At 38.4% G+C, this 23,893-nt stretch overlaps 1 protein-coding gene across 2 annotated transcripts; it reads right to left on the bottom strand.

Annotated features, from left to right (window-relative positions):
- Window positions 1-689: 689 nt before the first annotated feature.
- Window positions 690-23,667, bottom strand: LOC112598103 (ras-responsive element-binding protein 1-like). Of its 2 annotated transcripts, none has more exons than XM_025344452.1 (4): window positions 23,366-23,667; window positions 4,310-6,409; window positions 3,384-4,185; window positions 690-2,618 (listed from the first exon to the last, which is right to left on the bottom strand). In XM_025344452.1, the coding sequence occupies exons 2-4, from the start codon at window positions 6,400-6,402 to the stop codon at window positions 2,196-2,198; spliced, it is 3,318 nt and encodes a 1,105-aa protein (XP_025200237.1). In that variant the 5' UTR covers window positions 6,403-6,409; window positions 23,366-23,667; the 3' UTR covers window positions 690-2,195. The 2 variants fall into 2 exon arrangements, with proteins under 2 accessions (XP_025200237.1, XP_025200238.1); XM_025344453.1 differs by lacking the exon at window positions 23,366-23,667 and adding an exon at window positions 20,838-21,177.
- Window positions 23,668-23,893: the final 226 nt, after the last annotated feature.

The raw sequence follows: 23,893 nt of genomic DNA, 5'->3' as shown, positions 1-23,893 counted from the left end.
ATAGTAATAATAATAATAATAATAATAATAATAATGGGACAAACTTTAACCAATATGTATAACGACTAGTATCACTTGCATAAAATAATAACCACAAAAAAAAAAAGATAAAATATGCCAATTTACTACACAAGTTATATTATAAATATGTTATGTAGCTATGTACATAAAATAAAAATGAGATAAAAAAAATGTTTACAGTCTGGAAAAAATGTATCTAAATAGGTAAATAATAATTGTTGGTTAAAAAATTATAAACCTTCATAATATAATGATTTTTTTTGGAATAAAGAGGAATGTACAGAGAGGAAGAAAAGGGATGTGTCTTACACAACTAAAATACTATAACTAACCACGTTTGTTACCGATACGTTATTAAGTAATATTATGGCTAAATAACGTCGAGAGCTCAGTACATACATTTTTACACTATTATTATATTAGTTAATTTTATTAAAATACACTTTTGCTCGACTAGATTTTTTTTTATTCTTTATTTTATCGTTTTAATTTTTTTTTTTTTTTAAACTGACAATTAATAATAATAGTGCAGCCCAAAATTGACGAATAATAATAATTAATAAAACAGTGCTTTATAATGTATATAATATTGTACATGAAATACACTCACACACACATACACACACACGTACATATACAAATGTATAAGTATATTAATAAAACCTAATATTACTAATATATAATTAAACATTTCTAGAAGTCTATAATTCAATAAATCGTATTATACATTAAGGTCAGCTATAGGATAACAACCCCGTTGATACGTAGTAATAATAATATTACTCTTGGTATAGGTATTATTTTATACAAACATATTTTATAATTTAGTTTTATAGAAATATTATAGTATGTAATATATTATGTTAGTGCAGTCACATCAAAATTACAATTAATGTTAAACAACGAAACCGCGTGCCCCTTCCCCCGGGTGTGACAAAAACAAAATATATAAAATAAAAATGAAAATATTGTAGTGAGTAATACTCTTAAAACTAAGTAAACCAATATTATTTATAATATGGGGGGAGGGTGTCTATACAGGTTATATTATTTATTCAGATTTTATTCTCCGGGATAATAGACCTTAGTCTTCATCGAACAAGTTCTAGAGATTGACAAAGGCACGCGCGCGTGTACGTTGGGTTGCGTGTCAATCAGGCGATAGACTTCAGTATGACACAGTCGGAATTACATACGGTAAGAGAATAAGTACGAGCGCAAGTAGAAAGATTTTCTTGCCGAATAATGTTTCCGACAGTTGCAGGAATTCCTGTAAAAGACGAAAATCTTATGCGAAACAAAAAGAATCTTTAAATCCGTGAATGTCGAATGGACGTTTACTCGCGATATGGTGAGCGATAAAACGCAAATTCGAGACGTTCGCGGGCACGCGTACCGAAAGAGGAACACACAAAACGGAAGAAAGAAAAATTAAGTCATAAGTCATAAAATAAAACTACCATTAACGCGGTGGTGGTCGACATAGATAACATGGTAAAAAATTCAATCGATATCATATATATATTTTTTTTTTTTATCATTGATGCCGAGCTCAGTAATGGTTGTTTTCTTTTAGAAAAAGGTGGGGTGAAAATTATATTTGTCGTAGACGTCAAAAATGACTTAAGTGACCGACTCAGTATCGAAAAGAAAAAATTGCATAAGCGTTTATTTTTTTTCGATACCGACTCTATCCGTCTCGTCTACTACACCACCGACGATACTTCAACTATACTACTTAACTTACCTATAACACTATAACTACGCTAAAGATATACAACGGAACCGTAACCGTTTCAGTGATTAACAGATTTAAGTACAATTTACGTTCTTAAAATAAAATTAATAATAATAATAATAATAATAATAATAATGATATTATTGTAGATGCTCGACGGCCAATCTGCAATAATATCGACTAAAATTTAATAAGGCAACAACGGTCAGCCAATAACACGATTGGTGTAGAATAATATATTGCAAAACGCGTATTTTCTTATAATATAATTTTAATAATAATAAATACTTAACACTATATTATAATGTCGTCTGCCGACGACACGCTCTCCCTCTCTCTCTCTCTATGTATAAAGTTATAATAAGAATAATATGTGTGAAAAATTATCGTACAAGTGGATCGGACCCGGCTACGGCCTGTGCACGGGTTTCGATCTCTAGTCGCTGCTGCTTTTGATTCCCAACATTTTGGCCGCGTCCTCGGGCGACTTTGTCTGCAGCACCTGATCGATGACAGTGCTATCGCGGATGCCGAGCAGCGTGCCGATCAGTCCCGTGTCTGTCCGGTTGCTACAGCAGTCCTCGTAACCAGTGACCGGACCCCCCGTTGGAGGTGGAGTGTTCGGAGGACTGGCAGACCTTCGTTCGTGGTCGCTACCACCCCCAGCGCTACCGCCTCCGTACTGTTGGTCTTGGCAGCCACCGTGCTTTTTGGCTATGTGCCGGACCATGCTGTGCTTGAGCGTGAACCGGCGCTTGCACGATAGGCACGCAAACGGCTGTTCCTTAGTGTGAGTGCGCATGTGCCGGCGCAGGTCCTCGGCTGAGTAGAAGCGGTGCAGACAGAACGCGCACAGGACCTGAGAAACGAAAAAAGATTTGTAGGTCATGTTATAGCAAATAGATACATAATATATCATGTTAAATTTTGTATAGGGGAAGAAATTACGCGTACAACATGTAACATTGATTTTCATCTGTAAATCGGAATAATTTTTTAAAAATGTCGCATTGAAAAACCTGATGTACGATATAGAACTGCGAATAATTAAGAAAAAATACTAATATATTTAGTATATGAAGTATAGACGATCAGAGTAGTGAACACAACATTTGCAGTTATAACTATCCCTTCTCGTAAAAGAAATTTTTTTTAAAACACTAAAATTGAATTAACTATATAAGTGGATCTCACCTCTGGATATTATATAAAACTACTAATTAGGGCTCGAATTTTATACAACAGTTTTTTTTTCAATTCAATAAAATGATAACTAATTTAAGTATATAGCATAATGAAATAACATCATATTTATGTAAAAATACATACATTCGTTTCGAGGAATTCCGATTCTAGATAAACAAAAATTATTTTTATTTTTTATTAGGAACTTCTATTTTAAATTATAATTTATATTTTTTTACAATAACAAAAACTAAAATTAAATTATTTGTTTCTTACGAAATGTAAAAAAAATAGTAAACAATAAGGATGGGAATAATAATTTGAACTCTTATATTATAATCTGGATATATGTTATGCATGTATGCACGTTGATTTCGACACCATGTCCATATTATTACATAATTATTAAAATTAAACGATAGTACGAAGTGCAACCAACCTTTCTGTTTTCCACGTCGTCTTGTTTGACGGCCGACGAGTCGTGGTCGTTGTCCATGGCCCCCTGTGACACCAGTATCTCATAACATTCGGCGTGGTCAATCCGGATGTGGTCCAAAGCGCCCTGTCTGTCCAGGTAGCTGCTGTCACACAGATGACACTTGAAACACGGTTCGGATCCGGTGACCGTGTTAGAAGGGGTGGTGGCGGCTGTAGACGAGGTGGTAGTGTTGGCCGTAGTGGTTACCGCGGCCGTGTTATTGCCACACCATCCGTTGAACATGGTCATCGACGAGTAGTCACGTTCCGACTCGCCGCCGTCGTCTTCGGTACCGTCGCCGCCTCGTTCGTCGTCTTCTCCCGCACCGCCACTGCTGTTCTTATCGAAGTGCACCCGATTTATGTGGCTGATCAAGTTCTTGCGCTTGGAAAACGCGACGTTCGGGCACGACGTGCACTTGTACGTGTTCTTGGCGTCAGCCGGCGCCGCGGCGGTCGTTTCGTTGTCAGACGACGCAGCCGACTTGCTAGGTGGCGTGCAGTGCAGGCGCAGGATATGCCGGTCACGGTTAGACTTCGTCGAGAACGACAGCGGACAGTGTTTGCACTGGTACGGTTTTTCACCCGTATGCGTGCGGATATGGCGTTTCAGTGACGAAGTCCACGGGAACGAAAGGTAACAGAACGGGCACAGCACTCTGTTGGGTGCGGCCGCGTATGCACTAACTTTCTTCCGCTTCTCCCGGTTCTCATCCTTGTCTGTGTTGAAATTGATGTCGATATTGTTGTTCGCTGCGTTAATACTGTAGAAATGAAAACAGAAAAAAAATTATTTATGTTATTTAAACTCGTCATTGCACACATAATATATGTATGCGTAAAAGGTCTTATTCGCGTTTTTTCTACGTTTTTGACTTTCCAACTTACCTGGAACCGTCGTTTTCAGAATAACTAGCAGCCTCGCTGTGCTCTTCTTCGCTGCTGGTCACTTCATTATGGTCTTCGTCAGATCTGGTAAACTGCGGAAACGTTTGGTGCGAAGCGTTGTCCAACAATCTTGATACGCTAACCAGATCGGCGGACTCCTCTTTGACCTCGGCACTCTTTTCCTTGACTTCGGTGGGCTTGTTATGCTCTCCACCATCTTCCACTATGACGAGTTTGTCTTCCTCCTCTACTATGTCATCATCTTCTTCGTCATCATCTACTTCGTCTTCTGTTCGTAACAGCTGTTCTGACGGTCGACATTTCAATGACAAGGCCATTTTTACTTGATCCGAAATCGGCGATGTGTCCTGTTGTTCTTGTTTGACGGCCGAGAACTGCGGTTCCGACTTGGACGATAACGACCTTGGTTTCTTGTGCCAATCGGTAGGATGTTGGTTTTTAACGTGTCGATCGCGGTTTGACTTCAATGTGAACGCCCGTTTGCACGTCTCGCAGACATGCGGCCTGTCTGTTCTGAACCGTCTCTGTTTGGGCACCAGAATGCCGTTTTTCATCACCAAACGCAATCCGTTGGCGTCCTTTGTCTTTGGCGCAACTTCCACAGACGGCGGAGCAGGTGGCGGAGGTGGTACGGTCGCAGGTTCGGGTGTGTCAGGCTTTGGCGGGACAACGGTATTAGCCGGTTCTTGTATTGGGACGGGTACCGGTTCATTTATCTGCCGCATTGCGCGGATCATTTCGACGGTGAGTGGTATGGGTAGCATCCGTTCTGCGGCCGGGTACATGCCGTTGAAGAACATACGGTGCTCGTTGAGAAAATACGCATGTAAAGGAGTGGGTAACGGCAGGTCCATAAAGCCAGGTGGGGCATGCGGCACGAATTGCTCGCGGAACGCCATCGTCGCAGTCGGTTTATTGACGTCTTCTTCGTCTGTGTGGTCACCGGCGGCGGTAGCGGCTGCTAAAGACGACGACGAAGACGATGATCTTTTACTATTGATTGACAAATCTTGCGGCTCGCTGTCGAAGTCCTGTTTAAAACGCTTCATGCTCAGGTCTAATGGCTCATCATACTCGTCTTCGTCGTCTTCCGAGCTCTTTTGGCCGGATGATTCATACTGCGAATAGTCCGTCGTCGTCTGGTTGTGGTGCTGCAGACGCAGATGGTTGAACAGTTCTTCATTCTTGTCAGCCGCTGCTTCGTCGTTGGCCGACTGCACTGAACCGGCCGATTTCTCCTCGTTCTTGAACAATATCGACGCCTTTACCTCGGCATTGGACGCTTTATGTATGGTGCGCAGGTGCCGTTCGCAGTTAGCCTTTGTGGTGAACGCGTACGAACACTTTTTGCACACATACGGCGTCTCGCCCGTGTGGCCTTTCATGTGGTGGTTTAGCGACGCCTTTTCAGTGCTGGCAAATTCACATATATTGCACGCGTACATGCCGTTGGTAGATTTGTTGTGGCTGGACGAATTGTGACCTTTAAGTGCCCGTAGATTGCCGAAAACGGTCGAGCATAGCCGGCACGCGTACGTGCGCTTGGCTTTTATGTGACCATTGCTATTTCTCTTATTGGCCGGCGAGTGTGACATGAAACCACCACCTGCCACTGACAGAGGGATCTCATCCTTGGGTGAACTGCCAAAATATGAGTCCTTGTCCGACGGATATCCGTCACTAAAGTCTGTACTACATGTCGAGTCGCCGTTATACGAAGACTTGACAGGTGTGACGTGCGCGCGTTCGGGACTGTTGTTGAACGACGTCGTTTTAGCCGGTGATTTTGCGGTAAAGGCCGTGTTGTTATTGTTATTATTATTACTGTTATTGTTGTTATTATTATTGTTGTTTATGCTGTTATTGTTGTTAAATTCACGATAAAACGTTTTGGCAGTCAGATTTTGTGGTTTTAAGTCCATGTGGACGGTCTGCAAGTGCAAACGCATACTGTACGTGGTCGAAAACATGGCGTTACACACTGGACACCGGCTTTCCCTTTTTGTATCCAACACGGAATTGCAGAACAACCGTTGTCGCAGATTATCTACACGCAACATTTCCGATGACATTTCAAACCTGAAACAGATGCGAATAATATATTATGAAAACCGAGACGATAATTCAAGTCCCGGTTGGTGGGTGGACGGGCGGTAGCTAGCCGTCGTATATATTGATTCGATGAGAGAACGAAATATATATGAGTATACATTAAATATATGGATAAGAAGAGGAGGAACAAAACGCCGACACGGGCCGTTCAAGCGATACATTCGGTCAGCATGGCAACGAGCGTATATATATAGTTACAAAAGTTCAACCGCCCTGGTGATGTACACACAAACAGCACAGCATACCTATTCGCTGGTGTGTGCGTATATGTGCGAGAGAAGAAAGGTCGACCGGTTAGAGTTCATTCGTCGTCATATATTTAAAAAATGTATGATACGCATGGCGTGTATATGCGCAGCTACAGCAAAACGTGCAATTATTATTAAATACAAAATTACGCGCATACACGTGTAATATACTCGTACATATTACCTATGGTCTGTACAGAAATATATATATATATATAAGAGGGGAGGCATACAAAATAATCGCCAGCAGGTGTTTGCATGTGGGTAAAACAAAAAAATAAAAAAACGTAAGCTAAAATATTCCGTTCGACTACTGTACTATACTGTTAAAATAGGTACAATTGCGGATCGATAGTCGTGACAACACCGCGAGAGTCGGGTCCGTCATTCACGCACTTTCCCGATGAGAAACACACGTTGAGTGAATTAACCCCGTCCGTTAGGTGCGATTATTACACATAATAGTATAATAATAATAATAATAATAATACACCCCGCGACGCGTTATAGTTGTTATCGACCATATAATAATAATAAAATATTTATATATATATATATAATAACGATCGACACAATGACGATATGATTATGGACCCGGGACCATGCAATACATACTTTATTATATAGGGGGAAAGAAGCAAAACAAATATATAGCCGCCAACACGTCAGGCGGGTGTGTGTTGACGTCGTTGGCCTTTGACACACCAGTAGGGGTCCGTCGTAGCTAGGGCTGCATCCTCCTCCCCCAGCACAAATCGAACAACAATAATCTTTTAATAACAATAATGCACTGGCGGCGCCTAAACCAGCGCACGAGCGCCCCGCCAATATAACAATATAATAACACCGCCCGTCATCGGGGGATGCGACGGCCACCGTGCCGCCACGAGTCCGGTTTGGAATTTCATATCTCCCCGAGGGACGGACGCTGCTGCTGCCTGCTGTCCGATTGTGTTGTCGTCTTTTCTGTTACTATATTATATTAAACGGTCTTTAATAAAAAAAAAAAGGCACGCATATACATTTCAATTAATTTAATCGGCCGGCAACGGGGTTAGAACCATATGTCCATCATATGGTTGATTACCGCCCACGAAAAACTGGCTTGGGTTACGTTAGTTTAATCTTTTAATATTTTTCGCATACCTATCCCATTTAAGTCGATTGAAAAACTTTTTAGTGAGAAAGCATAATCTATCGTGAAATTTAAACTCGAGTTTTACTGCAATATGTTTAAAATGTATTTGTAGCCTTGTTGCGTTTATAGGTTACATTAGTTTTGATAAAAAATTAATGATAAGCGTTTAAAGACATAGCCGTGCGCAGAACTTTGAAATAGGTACGGCATTATTTTTTAAATAGTAAATAAAAACAGAATTTTTTAGAGAAAGTTAGGAAACCGAGTTTCAAGGGATTAAATAGTAATACACAGATTACAGGTACGGAACAGGCTGTATATGTTTAAACGGGTTCAAATAATCGTAAATCAGACTTTTTTCATTAACGCAAGCTGTTATCATTTTATATTAATACATCGTATTAGATATATGAGGTATAAGAAAAATCTGTTTGATTGACGACGGTCGGTCGATTGCGCATATTGGGTTATTAATATTTCATTAGATAATAATAATAATAATAATAATCATGAACCGTAGCTTTCGATCCAATTATATAAAAGTATATTATATAATAGATTATTCGGCCTGCTGCAACGGAGGTGAATTGAATCGTGGTGGGTTTTTTTTTCATGACCCACACAGGTAAGCCACCAAAAAAACGGGTGAGGGCGTGTGTGCAGTGTACACATAAACATTATTGTTGTTACGTGTCCGCGGCCGCCCTTTTCAGCGGCTTCGTCGAGGGGATGTAGTCACCCCCATAGATACGACGTGTGTTTATGGAACACAACAATAATTTAACGACAGCTTCACATTTGTTATTGTTATTATTGAATAGCGGTTTGGAGGCCGAAAGCCGATCGGCGGCGCTAATAAGCCAATGTGCACGTGGTTGTTATATCATTGTTATCATAATCGTGGCGTTAAATCGTTAAAACAAAGTTTTATTTCACATATTGTGTGCATCTATTTAACTATAGGTACGCTAATTTCCATGGTTAATTTTTGTGTTTTAAATAACACTACAACTATTCTATACAAGTCAACATGTTTTTTAAATTTTGTTCTATCAGTGCGATTCTTAATAATATAATACATATATAATATTTTAATTAACTAATTTCATATTTAATTATATCGGTAGCAGAATAGTTTTCTGAAACTGTGGGTTTTTAATTAAAATCGGATGTTGAGCAAAAAGTGTTTCGTTGTAAGTTTAAGCATTTGAAGTTTAGATAAGTGGATAATTGTTTAGCCCCGTTTTAATATAAATATTCAAAAATACAAAATAGAACCAAATATTTGCTGAGTAAAGAGAATTGGCATAGTTTTATAGCGTTGGCTGTTTTCGTGGGATCATACACAGCTGCACACGCACGTTACACATATATTATATCGTATACGTATATTATAATTGTGTATTATTCGACGTTTCTCTAGGTCTTCCGGGCACAATGTTTTCGCGTCAAATTATAATATTTTCAAAGATGAACGAGTAATTATTGTTATCGCGTTCCGCGCTAAGTCGCGTCTGTACAATAATATTGTAACACACATACATGTATATATAGGAAGAAGGAAAACAACAATATATATGCGCGTATAATAATAATAATAATCTCACAAAACCTCGTGTGTGTGTGTGTGTGTATGTGTGTATGTGTGGTTACAGGACCGGTGAACCGTACAAGGCGAGCACGCATGTAGAAGACGTCGCTCGTATATAAAATAATATAATATAATATTGTGTTTATACTTGCGAGCTAGTCTGGGCACGATAATTGCGTATGCGCACGACGGTCGGGATTTTTCCCAAGGTATACTACTCCTACATTATAGTCTCCTCTGTGTGTGTGATCAAATATGGCGACGGATGCTGGTCATTGATGGGAAACAAAACGCACACACACACACACGCGCGCGCGCGGGGGACGTATAATAAAGGTCTTTTGTACCCACACGCTCGCGTACTTATGAGCAGTCATGGAGGACACGGTAATAATAATTATAAGCCCGCCGCCGCCCGCCCTCTCGCGAGAGCAATTTATAATAGTGAGCGCGGTGGGGCGAAGACCAGTCGTTTTTCTCAAGATCGTCCGGTGGCGATTACGTCTTGCCCTTCCCCCTTCCCCAGCCATACGACAAAAAAATAAACCTGTGCGTGTTCTTCTCACCCGCGGGTCGACTCATACATAAAAACTATTTATGTAAACATTATAATATAGTATTATTATTATGTTTACCGATAAACGCGATCATCCTTTCCTAAGTCCGGTTTTTCTTTTCCAATTGACAATGACTGGTTTATTTGTAAATACAACATAGAAATCGTTTAACACGTCATCGTTAACATCGGTTAGCACACACAAAATCTCAAGTCCCAGCTGAATTTCAATATGTTTATTTCTACCGTTTTGAATACATATTATCGGTTAATGCGAACAAACTACATGGTCCCTTTCATGTCGAATTAAGTACATACTGTACGTCTGTACTTAAATTATTAGTTATGATCGCGATAGAATATTTTTTATTTCCATTTTCCTACACCTCATTCAGAAAGATTTTTTTTCGTTGGCTACTCTGCAACACAGAGGTCGATCATTTAAATGACCCAAAACAAATTAGCTATAGTAGACAATTTGATATTATGTAACATATAATATCATTTTATGATATTTTCACAAATATAAACAAATTAAATTTCAAAATGTTTTTGGAAAAATTAAAACAGTAATAAAATAATTGGAAAAACTGTGCCTCGACTACACCAATCTCATGATACGCTGTATTCTTCGATCATTCATAGTCCATACATCATGATGTCAGTTAAGTCAAACATTTTATTTATATATCATAAACTATGATCATCGCTCGCGATTTGTCTACTTCCTCAACGATTAAGAAGATAAATTTTCAAAATACTAATTAATTATAATCATTGTAATATTATGCGATATTATGTATGTGTATTTTCTATAAATATTAGTAGATTCAGTCGAAACACGCAGTGATTGAGTTGTGGCAAAGCGCCGTTTTAAGTTTTCAATTGGATTTTGTTTAAGTCAGTAATTCGTGTTATCGTTAACTTGGTGTCTTGGTACGTCCTCAGTTACCTACTCGCGCCAGGAAAGTATTTGTGTTTTCAATATCGACCAAAAAGCTGCTTTGAGTGTATAATATACTTCACATACTATTAAGATATTGTCAATATTTTGGAAAGACAAATCGTTTGTTTGCGTTTCGACAATCGTTACACTCACGCACTATAAATATGTATATATATATAAACTATATACACCGATATCGTATATACATATATATTATATATATGTAACAATAATATGTATAACGCAGTCGAACATAAGCACCCGTGACCTTCGATCGAAGATTTTTGGTCTTTGATGTTTATTTTTCGTCTCCGGCAATAAATTATAGATTATTATCGTACGATATTATGACTTTGATAAACGTGGTGCAACCGCATGCATTTATTCAGTGTGCATATATATATGTATATTATTATAGGTAAGTAATAGTAGCTGGTATAACGCATAATATTATTATAATACGATGGCGCGCGCCAGACGACCGATCTCCGTCAAAGACGATTATATTACTACAGATACGAATAACGTCATGTAATAATATCAAATTATAATAATGTGCAATATGGAACACGAGATGGAATAACTCCGACCGCTAAACGATTAAAAAACTTATTTATAACAATAAAATTGTCGGTCACGATAGAAAAAAATATCGCCGCCTCGTATATCGTTTTTTTTTCTAATGTTTTTACGTCAATCGTTTTCGATCACGATAATTATTATTGAAAATCGAGAGTACACGATGTACTTATAATATTATGGTTAATATGCATGACGTATATGCACATAACGACGACTCGCGAGGATGAACACCATGCAGGACTATTTGAAAATACGTCTAATTGCTGTTAAATCGTCGTCAGCCGGAGAGCGTAAAAACGGTTTTTTTTCTGTTTACCAACGTCGTCGTGCGTATTTGAATGGAATGAAAAAACTGTTTACTTGACAATTTTGATCAAGGCGAATAATATAGAGATAGAAAAAAACTGTATACACATAAATATGATATTAATAATATCATAATATTATAATATTATAAGTTACACTCCTCATCATATTATATATATATATAAATATATACGTTTATATACACAGGCAAACGTAAATAATTATTGTCGGGCTTAATATTATTATGTTTTTCTCTCCGCGTATACGTTTCGCGCGATATATTGTTTACTGTTCGTTTTTTTTTCCGTTGGTATTTGTTTTATGTGGTGGTATAATAATATTGTATGTGCGTTATGAGTAATTTCTGTTGTCATTAAGATTATAAAGACGTGTAAATGCACATTATACCTACGACATAATTCTGTCTGATCCGACATAACATACTATTTTATAATATTACAGTAATATCTAAATTAACAATAATTGTGCAAGTGATCGATATCGATTGATCTATTTAAATTTTTTCATTCGTTTTACAGGCTACATAGCAAAGAATCGAACTATGCGAGTCGAAGGTGTGACACTTATTACATGTTGTATACTCTATATCATAATATATATTAATTGGGCTTATGTAATGAATAGTCCTAGGAAATTGTATTTAGTATGCTTGAAATTTATAATAACCCAACATTTTAGACTTCTCATTTATTATTATACTTATTATATTAAACTATACAGAATGAGTTTCTAATTCTGTGTCCTTAAAATAAAATGTAATCGAAAAACCTTGAAATATACCACTTTTGTATAATTTTAATATCTGTATAAAATATGGAAAAAAATTCGACGAGCTTACTTACGAAATAAACGGCGTTATTAATTAAACGTATGCAATAATGCATAGTAACACATATCGTATATACATAGATATAGATTTTATGGATTATTTAATAAAATAATTCTATCAAATATATTATTTATAATATGCAAAACAAATATTTTAATTATGTACATTTTAAGTCATAAAATTTGGAGACAAAAAATGATTTACGCATTATATTGTAGCGCGATCGTATAAATCATATCAGTAATTCCCGTGCACATTACTGCACTGTAGCGCGTCAAATGTATCATCTCGAACAGCCTGCAGTCAGTCAGCCTCCCATGGTATTGATATTATAATTGATATTGAACGAATTTTTAAAACAAACACAAAAAAGTGTGTTTAAAAATAACAATTGCGAGCACCCAACAATATTATAATAGGTTTATTATTATTATACGCATTACGCAGTCGGGTATAATTTTTATTTTTCATTTTACCTACGCGCATATTAATAATGATAATAATAATTACACGTCGGCTGTATAATATGTACGTATTATACGCGTACGTTATTATAATATAATATTATATTATACTGACTGCTGCAGGTACGAACGCAGCTGTTTTTCAGAGCAATGATCTGCGGGGCACGTGCTGCTGCTGTCCCATGTACAGCTGCACAGTCACCTGGATAACCACCCACTACTTCTATCATAACGTGTACAATATATACATATATACCTGTATATTATACCACTGTAGCCTACATACGTATATATATCTAGTATATGCATATCATAGGCGCACACACCTAAAGATGATAATGGTACACACACTGCAAACACCTTTTTTCCGTTTAATTTTTGTAATAATTTTTTGTCGGTGTTCGGCTCACCGCTCGGAGCCATCCGAAACTCTGACGGCAGTGGCGGCGGCCTCGCGCAAACAACGCCACGAAGCGTTTCTTTTGACACGGCTTGTGTAAATAATAATGTAATATACTAGTTTGTGTATTTTTTACCTATAATTTTTTTTCTCCCCAAAACACTAATACTAACGATATTACGACACACGCGCGCGGATGAAGTGTCGTCGTCGCCGACGCCGCCGCCACCGTTGTATAAAAATTATTTTAAAATGACGTAGTTCCACGCACTCAAAAACCAATAAATAGTATATTATAGATTACGGCGTTTAATAACATAATAATATGACACGTCGAGTCAGCGGTATATTAATATTACGATATTGCGTGCGTCGTATATTGCCGCCACATTTCCCCGAGCGTTGCGTATAAGAGTACCATTGGGAGAGTTTCTAGAGTTTCACCTCTAAATAGAAGTAATAATAATAATAATAAACAATAGCTGTCCGAACCTCGTGTGTACAAGAAAAAAAATCTAATAAAACGGTTTTGGTGATATTGTAACAATCATTATCATATGTACACGAATTGCGGAATGATTGCGAAACGGTTTTGATTCCGCGAGTACCTATATGTCGAAAAAACCGTGTGCACGTCATATCATACATTAGTTCTAGAGAGGTATATAGATGCGGTAGATATACATTGTCATGTTGTAGCATAATATGATACGAGGTCAAGAAAAAAAAAATTGACTAATTTGATATAAGTAAATCAAATACGGCGAGAATCGGTTTTTTATGTTTTCCACTGATATCACACTATTATATACGTGATTCTGCGTTGTATTGATGGCTTAACACGTAACCGCACACCAACCGAGATAATATTATTATAAATGTTACGGAAGAAAATTATTTTTTAAAATATCATCTTTCCCCGCTGACGAAGGTCACGAGCGATAATTATTACTATCAGTGATTATAGCGTGTATAATAGATGTAATTCTGTGTTGGTACAATTTTATCTGAAAATAAATCTCAAGATTAATAATCTTGTTTAATCTACAGTAATGAAGTCATGTGTATTGTGTCGAGAACGGACACAGAAAAACGTCACAGATGAAAATGATATGATGGCGCGCAAATGTGAGTTCACGAGAGAATTCGATGGTTTTATGGTTCGTTCATAAACCCTCGACCGTGATCAAACGATCTATACACAAGACTGTGATGCGACCCGATGCTAATATAATTGCAAAAACTAACACCGATAATCGGAAAAGACATCAATAAAACATCTAATGGACATAGGTAAATCGTAATATTATAATTATTTCGAAAAATATTGACTTTTCTAGAATTATAAAAGGTTAGAGACAATTTACATTTTTTGTATTACCCGTACTCTTGCTTGTCGGTTAATTTCGGAAACAAATCAATTTTGATTTCTCAATCTACTTGTTTTTTATTTCAATACTGTTCATAATATATTTTATATATAGACAAACCTATCTGAGCTACAGGTAATATATATTTGCTACGATTCTATACATAAAAAAATTGTCCTAATTACTCAGAGAAATACTTTTTTGAAGTACATTACTGTGCTAAAACACATATTATTATAAATAAAATCCGAATATTCCAATGAAAAATATTACGATAATTTAAAATCCACTGGTTCGTACGAAACGAAGTACTTTGCGCCGAATTCGAGTTACCTCCAATGTTAAGAAATGTATATTTTACATACATTGTAAATTATAGCTATAATTTTGAGTGTCTAATGCAAGGTATATAGCATATAAACAATAATAATTAGAGATTTAATGAATAGCAATAGTGGCAAATTGGCTATACTGAACACGATCGGTTTGTTGTGTTTTAAAGCAAACCATTCAATTGATCGATTGAATCATTGTGACCAGACATAAGTCAGGAAAAGCTTAACATTAAATTTATAAAAAACGCATAATGTTTATGATGTATGAAATTATAAAAACATAACATAAATTGTTATATAATATGTATAAGTATATATATATACTAAGGTATCAGACACCACACCCGCCCAGCAAGGCGAAAATCGGTGTCTCACGGCGATCGGAAGGTATGAAGTCGTATGTATAAACCGTGTAATGACGTGTTTGTGTGTGTTTGAACGCATTACAAATTTACACGTATACTCAATATAATAAAGACGATCCCAGATCTATAGATCGTTCGATCGATCGCAACGCGCCGCCAGGACGACGAGGTCGAACCAGTTCCGTCGCCGTCGCGACGGTGCTGTACCGGAATCTCTTTCGGCAGACAAACCATGACGACGACATCGACCGTCGCCGACTCCGCGGTCGTCGCGTCTCCGGCGTCGGCTACGACATGTTATCGACGCGTGTAATTGACCCGCCGCCACACCGGGGCGCCGCCGCCTGCGCTTGCCCATTTACTCTCGTCGCCGTATTATTGTCGTCGTGGTCGCCGCCGCCACCGTTGTTGTTGTCGTTATTATATACGTATTATTTCTATACAATCTTGATTTACACGATCGTCTCGCGCATTCATCCCCGTACAGAAAAACCCTTCGATGGGAATGTAAATAATAATTTCGTGTAGACCGTATACATATCGGTATGGCGCGCCGCGGAGGTATAGCGTCGTGGGCGCGGGCGCGGTATAATAATATGGGTATATTATTGCGGTTATTATTATTATTATTATTATTACGAAACACGCACATCGCGCACGCCGGTGGCCGTCGTCGTCCGAAAAGTATTTCCACGCGACCGTTGGTAAAATATTATAACTCACACATCACGCTGCAGCACGCACGAGCGAGGATAATGTCAATTATTATTATTTGGGATAATATCACGTAAAATATTCCGAATATTGTTTTTTACTCTGAATGGAAAAGAATTAATACGTATTGGTAAATTTACGTGTGTTTATTAGGTGTTCTACCAGTCTGTAGCGTCATCTTCTTTACGGAAAAGTAAGTGCTTTTTTAATCTTTGACTTAGATATTACCTTTCCCAGTACGAAAATTAATCTAGTTTGTAAATTTGAGAGTATCGAAAATAAAAAAAAAATTAACAGTATGTACTCTACTTAATAATTAGAAAAAGCGGGAAGTTTTACACAGTACCGGTTTTTTTGAGAAAATCGATTCAGTACATTTGTTTAATCTAAAAACAAATAACCGGCAGATACCTTGTTATATTTTTGGAATGTTCATCAAATATTTATATTTTCTATAGGTATAAAGTATAATTTTAAAATATCATAATTGGATTAATCATGAAAAATGTCAAAAAGCTTAAAAATGTAAGGTTCTCATATCAGTCATCGTCGTCCGAATAGAGTATTTCTTCGTACTCAACTCACATAGATAATAATTATATAATACTGTTTTATGTATCATACATTCATACGAATATTGTTTTATTCTTCTCTTGGCGGTTGTCGGTCGCGTTATTTTTAACGGACGTACATAATATTATTTTCCGTCGTCGTCACACGCGCATAGTAACCAAAAAAAAAAAAATCATTATACATTATATTGTTTCGTTTATATATTATATTATTATATATTATATTTGCGTCGGGTCTCTCTCGCGCGTTATTTAAGACAAAAGAGGGAAGAGAAGAGTCATCAGAACGACAAACGCGTATCGGCGAGATGGGGTCTTCGTTCCATTGTCTATATACGTGTTCGTAATGAAAAGTATCCGGTTTTCGGCTTCTGGACCGGGTACGGCGGCAGCGGAGCAGAGCGGTGAGTGAGGTGGCGGCGGCGGGTGGGGTTTTATCTGTCCGCGGATGAAAGGGGGACGGCGGCGACAAGCGGAAGAGAAGGAGGCGGAGGACGACTACAGGAAAAGAATGAAAAAAAAATTAACGTCGGACCGGACCACATCCTGTGTGTATGTGTGTGTGCGCGTCTTCTTTAATATAATATTCTTCCCGAGCTCGCTGTACTCACACGCACGCATATATATACATAAGTGCAACGATGCGTCGACGGAGAGACTTGGTCCACGCGCGTTATATGGTAGGTATCTACCTATCTACAAGCTATATGTATGTATATTCTATTATTACGTCCGTTGCACACACCTATGTACATTACACCGACGACGTCACCCGAGTGTACGATAATCACACGGTGTAAACCTATATAGAATAATAACTACCGTGGTGCTCGTGTATATGTAAAAACAGAGCACTTGTACGGTTTTCTCGCCGTTTCCTCTTTGCCGGATACGCATCCTCACAAGTGTACCTGTATATCCTCGTGTGTAGCGCGTCTGTTCGCCGAGGGTCGTTGGATGGACGGGTGGTGATCGAGACCGGACGGAGTTTAATACTGACAATTTTGTATAGGAAGTTGTATGGTCGGAAGCGAAAATAATACGATCGGATTTTAGAAAAACGGCCAGTCGACAGTTTGAACATCACACCACGTGTATAAATATATAGGTATATATTGGTGGTTAGTTGGTCAATTATATGTGGTTAACAATATTATTGTGGCCGCAGTGCCTCGGCTATCTTGAGATATGCATTTCGGTCGGACGATTTCACGTTTCATTTTCGTTGTTTGTTTGTTGTTTTTTTTCAACGCCGGAAATGTTTTCAACGATTTACGGGCACTGCGATCCACAAACGAGTCGTTCTAGGAAGGAGGGACATTGCCGCGCATAACGACTACAAGGTGCGCGCCGTAACGGTTTTGCGCTAAGGGTTAGGTTAAAGAGTAATAGGTGTGTATAGCTTCCGTGTATATACGAGAGTTAAAAAAAAAAGATGCACTCGGAAAGTGGGATGACCAGTTTTTTCACGTTGCCTCGATGACCTTTGACAAACGATGTAATAAAATTGAAAAGAAAAGGAATATGGAAATTAGGGATTATCGAATTCGCCACAGGGCCGCGAATCTTCGCGCAAGAAGGGTGCATGCTGCCTCGCGCTCCGCAAGAGAAGGGGGTCATGGAGAGAAAGAGGAACGAGAAACGAATAAATAATGATAATATTATATTATATACATTTATAAGTATAATACAAGAGAGTATAATAATATAATGTATTTTATTATGCAGAACAAGATTGTTGTTATGAGTTCGCGACGGATCACTCGAGACATATATTGCCTATACACATCATAAATGCGTATGGTCGTTTATCTCTGTGACTCGTGGAGAGCCTCTTTCGTCGTATAATATGTTTCATCATCGTTCAATACAGATTAAACGCCACGCTATAGGCACAACATTACAGTATACCTATGTACGTGTTTCTTAATTCTTTCCGATTCTATATTAAACGTCGCCAATGGTGGTTTATTGATGATAACAAAAACAATATTATGATGCAATAGAGAATATTTATTATGCAGAAAAACGGATTAATGGCCGGAATTATTTATTTTTTAATTTCCTGAGTTTGTTTACTAGTTTGTCACTAGGTTTTTTTTACGTTCACTAAAGTTTCCGGCGAACAATATTTATGAGTGAGAGACTGGTAAACACAATTTTGTATTGCTATCGAGAAGGACGCGACGATCAAATTTTAAATAATATTAATATTTTTTCCCTATCTCGTGTCTTCTGATTCTTATGTCGTTTCAAAATACTAGGACGAACTCAATACCGTAACATCGTCGTTGGGACAACAATATAATCATAATGCTTAATAGATTATAGTGAAAAAAAAACGTTAGAAAAGGCCGGATGAAAATTATAAATTGAACAAGTATCCGCTAACGCAGGTAAAACCCGGTTACACGCATTTGGACGTATAATACATGATGTCATAATACTCATAATACAACATTGTGATGCATATTATAAACTCGGCTCGGATTAAGTTCTCTAGATTCTAGAAGACAGTAAAATACTCATACAAATATTTTCCAAAATTGAAGTATAATTAAATAAATAAATTGTTCATAAACTAAAATACAGCGACATTGAATTATTTAATTTGGGCAATATAAATATGAAGGTAAATTATTATTTTAATAAAAATAATAACACAATTAAAAAATAATAGTAATCTTTAAAGTAATTATTTTCAAGTTTTTAAAATAATTGTGTAATAATAATAGTTAATGGTTTTTTTTTCAATAAAATGACGGCACCCGGCCCTAGCTCCCTTTTAATCCTGGGCTGAGTGTAGTGCAAATAACTGTTTAAACCGTTGGAACTAACCTTGTGCATAGCCGGTAGATATCCGTTTTGAGCAATAACGTTGTTATACATGGTAACAATGTGGTAGTAGATAATGCACGGCCGCAGCGTTACAATAAAGTATACAACAATAACGAATGACAACCGATATCAAATGCCGAAGAGACGAAGATTAACGACGACAATGAATTATTATTTATTATGTTATTAGAGTAGAGGAGATTCAAAGTATCGAAAGACATATTATTATTGAGAGATAAGGCGGATAATTTTCTGCGATCACTTTTAGGAACTTCAGACATTCACACACTCGCATGCACGCGTCACGCATAGTATTTACGTATGTGTGTATGCTCTCGTTATCTTTAGCTAATACTACATTGCGACCGTGACGTTTGTTTAGGAGATAAATAAAAAAAAAAAACGCGACAAAGAATAATAAAGCTGCGCCCTTTTGCTGGTACCTATACATTTCATTTCCCAGCGCCAGCCGCCGCCATCATTGCAAGCGATCGATTAGACACAGAACAGAAACAAAGACGAAAGAAATCAATAGATGTAAATACACTTATAACTAAGTATATAATATTACGATTTATAAAGAAAAACTGATTATCAGTTGAAATTCAAAATCGAAGAATGCATCAATAAAAAATACAATACATTTCGAATCGTTCTCAAAACTCAATCAACAAATTACCCTGCAAAATTACAATTTACGCTCGATTTGTTCCTAGATTGTGTAAAGGTAAAGATGAAAGATTAATAAAATAAATATTCAAAAGCAGAACAGTATTTTCGTTTTTAATAAATATTTATGGTTAATTTACCCTGACTACACTTAAATTAATTTATTATAATTTAATTTTCATAAAACATCAGTCATCGTAACAAAATAGCTTATTTTAAATGAAATAATCACATCGAAACAGAGCTTTTTAGAAAATTATTTGCAAAGGCAAAAAAATAAATAAACACTACTTGGTTGTTAAGCTTTTCTTTGTTTTTAGTTCTTATAGTAAATAATTATTATCTGTCATGTGTATAGGTACATTAAAAATAATTGATACGCGTATATAAATTGTTAACTTATGAGTACTAATACGCGTTTGATATTATTTATTATTATTTTTATTATTACCACAGTCGACGAACACTAAACTGAACCCATCATAATCTCTGGAATTATTAGATCAAATCTTTTTTCCATTTTCTGCTTTTGAATGGTTGGAAAAAAATTGTGAGTGACGTAGTCTACGAATATCCATAATATTTATCCCGTCAAATCTGTCACCACCAGTATCCATCTCTCTATATAACATGATACAGTATAGTTGCTGCGAGCTGGACCGCTGATGAATGGATTTCGTTCGCTCCGTATATCGAACCACACTATCGCACGCACAACACTCTAACACTCTTAACTGTTCGTTGCTTCCGATGCGTTAATTTTTATTTTTAAATATTGAACACAACAACGCTCCCGATAAATACCCACACGCATTTGCCAGCCTACACGGGACGAACCGGTGCTGAAGTGGCACGTCTCTATCTCATCGGTGTTCGCTCACATATAGTATCAATTACTGTATTATTATCGTTGTAGTATCCGTCTATATAAATAATAATATCTAATGTGACAAATAAGTCTTCCTCTCCCACCGTCACTGCATCGTGGTATTCGTTAATATTATAATCGACGTTTTATCTGCTCCTAAGCAGACATGTGATCGGCGGCGGCGGCGCACCCAGAGAGATGTCTCGTCGACAACGACGCGTACTTTCCGAACCTGTATTATTAGACGGCAATGGATCGATAGTAATTATAACGAATCCCATTATTAGATCTCGAAAGAAAAAAAATTGTGTAATAATAATATCCCCTGGTCAAACAACATCAAAACATAGATAACAGTCCGAAAATGATCATATTTTCAGTACTCCCGCGCACACACATTCACACACTCATATTAACTCTACACGCCACAATAATAATAATAATAATAAAGGTGTAGCCCGATCGAAATGTTTTTTTTACTCACACGTGCGGTTATCGGATTGGTACCCGCGTAATTGGATTTGTGTGTATAGAGAAGACTGCCAAAGCCATCGGAGGTACTTACACTTTACACGGCATGTATTCAATATCAACAAAATCGATCGCCGAACAGAAGACGCGCGACGAGTAGTATATTTATGTTGGACGAGCAGAAAAACGGGGGAAACTCGCAAAACTGCCGTTGTAAACTCCGGAAACGTAAAACATTTTATAAATTCCATTCGGGTCCCGCCGGTGTACAAATGTTGTGCATCCTCGTCGTCTCCCCGGACATCGTGCGCATCCGGTTCTCGCCGGGATCACCGAGCACACGCTATCCAGTTTTCGGAGACGGACGCGCGCGCGCTCCCCCTCGGGGGAGACACGAATAGGGGTCGTTCCGAATATTTTTTATTATTATTATTATTTTATTACAATTTTATTGTCATTCAAATTCGCCGCTCTGACCCCGGAAGAAATACACACGGTATACCCATGACATTATTACGCTACCTACCTATCTATCTAACCGTCCGCGCACAATCGACCCCGAGCGCCGAGTCTGCGAGCGACATCGCACAGACAGATATTACGACAGCACAGAGGTTGGGTGTACACGTTTTAAATTATAATATTATATATTTATATACGACTGTGTGCACGTACATCTCACGTACTGCACGCAGATAACCCGAGCCATACGGCATATATTAGCATTATTACCCGACGCTATGTCGCCTGGTCGTCGCCGCCGCTAGTAGATTACTGGTAACACAATATTATGATAGAGCAGGTGTGACATAGCTTTGAAAGCAAATATCGCGTCGTCGACGACGTATCGGCAATATAATAATATTAATAATAATAATAATAATTATTATTATTATTTTTACTCGAATCGTAGTAAATTTGGTATTTAGTGGGCCGATTATATATTTTATTACTATTACGTTACAACCATCATCGGACAATAATAATTAATATAAAACGACGTCGTCGGTGGCAAGAGAAAATAAGACGTGCTCTGCAGGCGCGGCGGAGCGTTTACAGTGACAGTCGTCGACGACCGGAGACGGATCTCCGACGAGAGTCCGTTCGAATCGCGAGATTTCGATTAGAAGTCGGTCGAGCGCGGGGCTGCTGATTCGCGTTAAATCAAACGCGGGCCGATAACGACGTGTGCGCGCCGCGGCCACGACCGTCGTAAACACCGGGGACAGCTGCTGATAATAACCACATCTCGAACCGAGAGATAGCACGAAAATAGTCTGATCGGAATAACGTTGCAAATTTTATCACTGACGGCGGTTATTATTACGAGTATATCGGACGACGGGAAATGGGAATTGTGTATTTTTAAACACGCTCGCCCGAGCTCGGCTCTTCCAGGTACCCACGACTATTTACCCGCCTGCCACCGATCCGAAACACCGTAAGCGATGTATTATTATAATTATTATTATAAATCGCGATCCGACTGTCTAAAATAGCCTCTCCGGCGTACGGCGACGATAACGCGACATCCGGCGCGGATAGAGACGTTCAATAATAATTTTCACGCCCCCCCCCCCCCCCGTCCCTGGAACAATTTTGTGTATAAAAATATTTTGTTATCGTGTTTTTGTTTTTACCTGTGGTGTGCGGCGACGGCGGAGGATCTCTCGGGTGGCTTCGCGTATCTTCATGGACGCCGGTAGCGGATGCGAGCGGGCCCGTCGTCGATCGTACGTGGCGAACGTGTGTAGGCACTGCGGTGGTGGTCGTCGTCGTAGTCTTCGTCGAGGAGGTGACGGATATCTTCTGCGCGCGAGACAACTGGTGCGCGTGTGCGTATGTGTGGTACGGTGTGGACGCAGGCGCGATGGTCACGGTCCGTTCGGAGCAAACTCCACTGCGGCGGTCGGACACAGCAGCAGCACTGCGGCGGCGGTGGCGACGGCAGCGGCAGCGGCAGCGGCGGCGGTCGCGTCGCGGGACAGGTTGCACGCGGGGCACCGGGTACAGAGACGCCGCCGACCAATCCGGACGCGCCCACAGCTCGTCGAGTCCTCCCCTCCGCGCCAATCTCCGCGCCGATCTCTCGATTGATTTGCGTCGGTTACGTGACCGCCGCGCCGCACGGCGCGCGCGTATGCGCGGTTCCCCACCACCCACTCAAA

The sequence above is a fragment of the Melanaphis sacchari genome, unplaced genomic scaffold (genome assembly GCF_002803265.2).
Source record: "Melanaphis sacchari strain LSU unplaced genomic scaffold, SCAv2.0 Contig45_pilon_pilon, whole genome shotgun sequence".
In the NCBI taxonomy this organism is placed as follows: Eukaryota; Metazoa; Arthropoda; class Insecta; order Hemiptera; family Aphididae; genus Melanaphis; species Melanaphis sacchari.
This window is presented reverse-complemented; position numbering and strand designations above follow the sequence as displayed.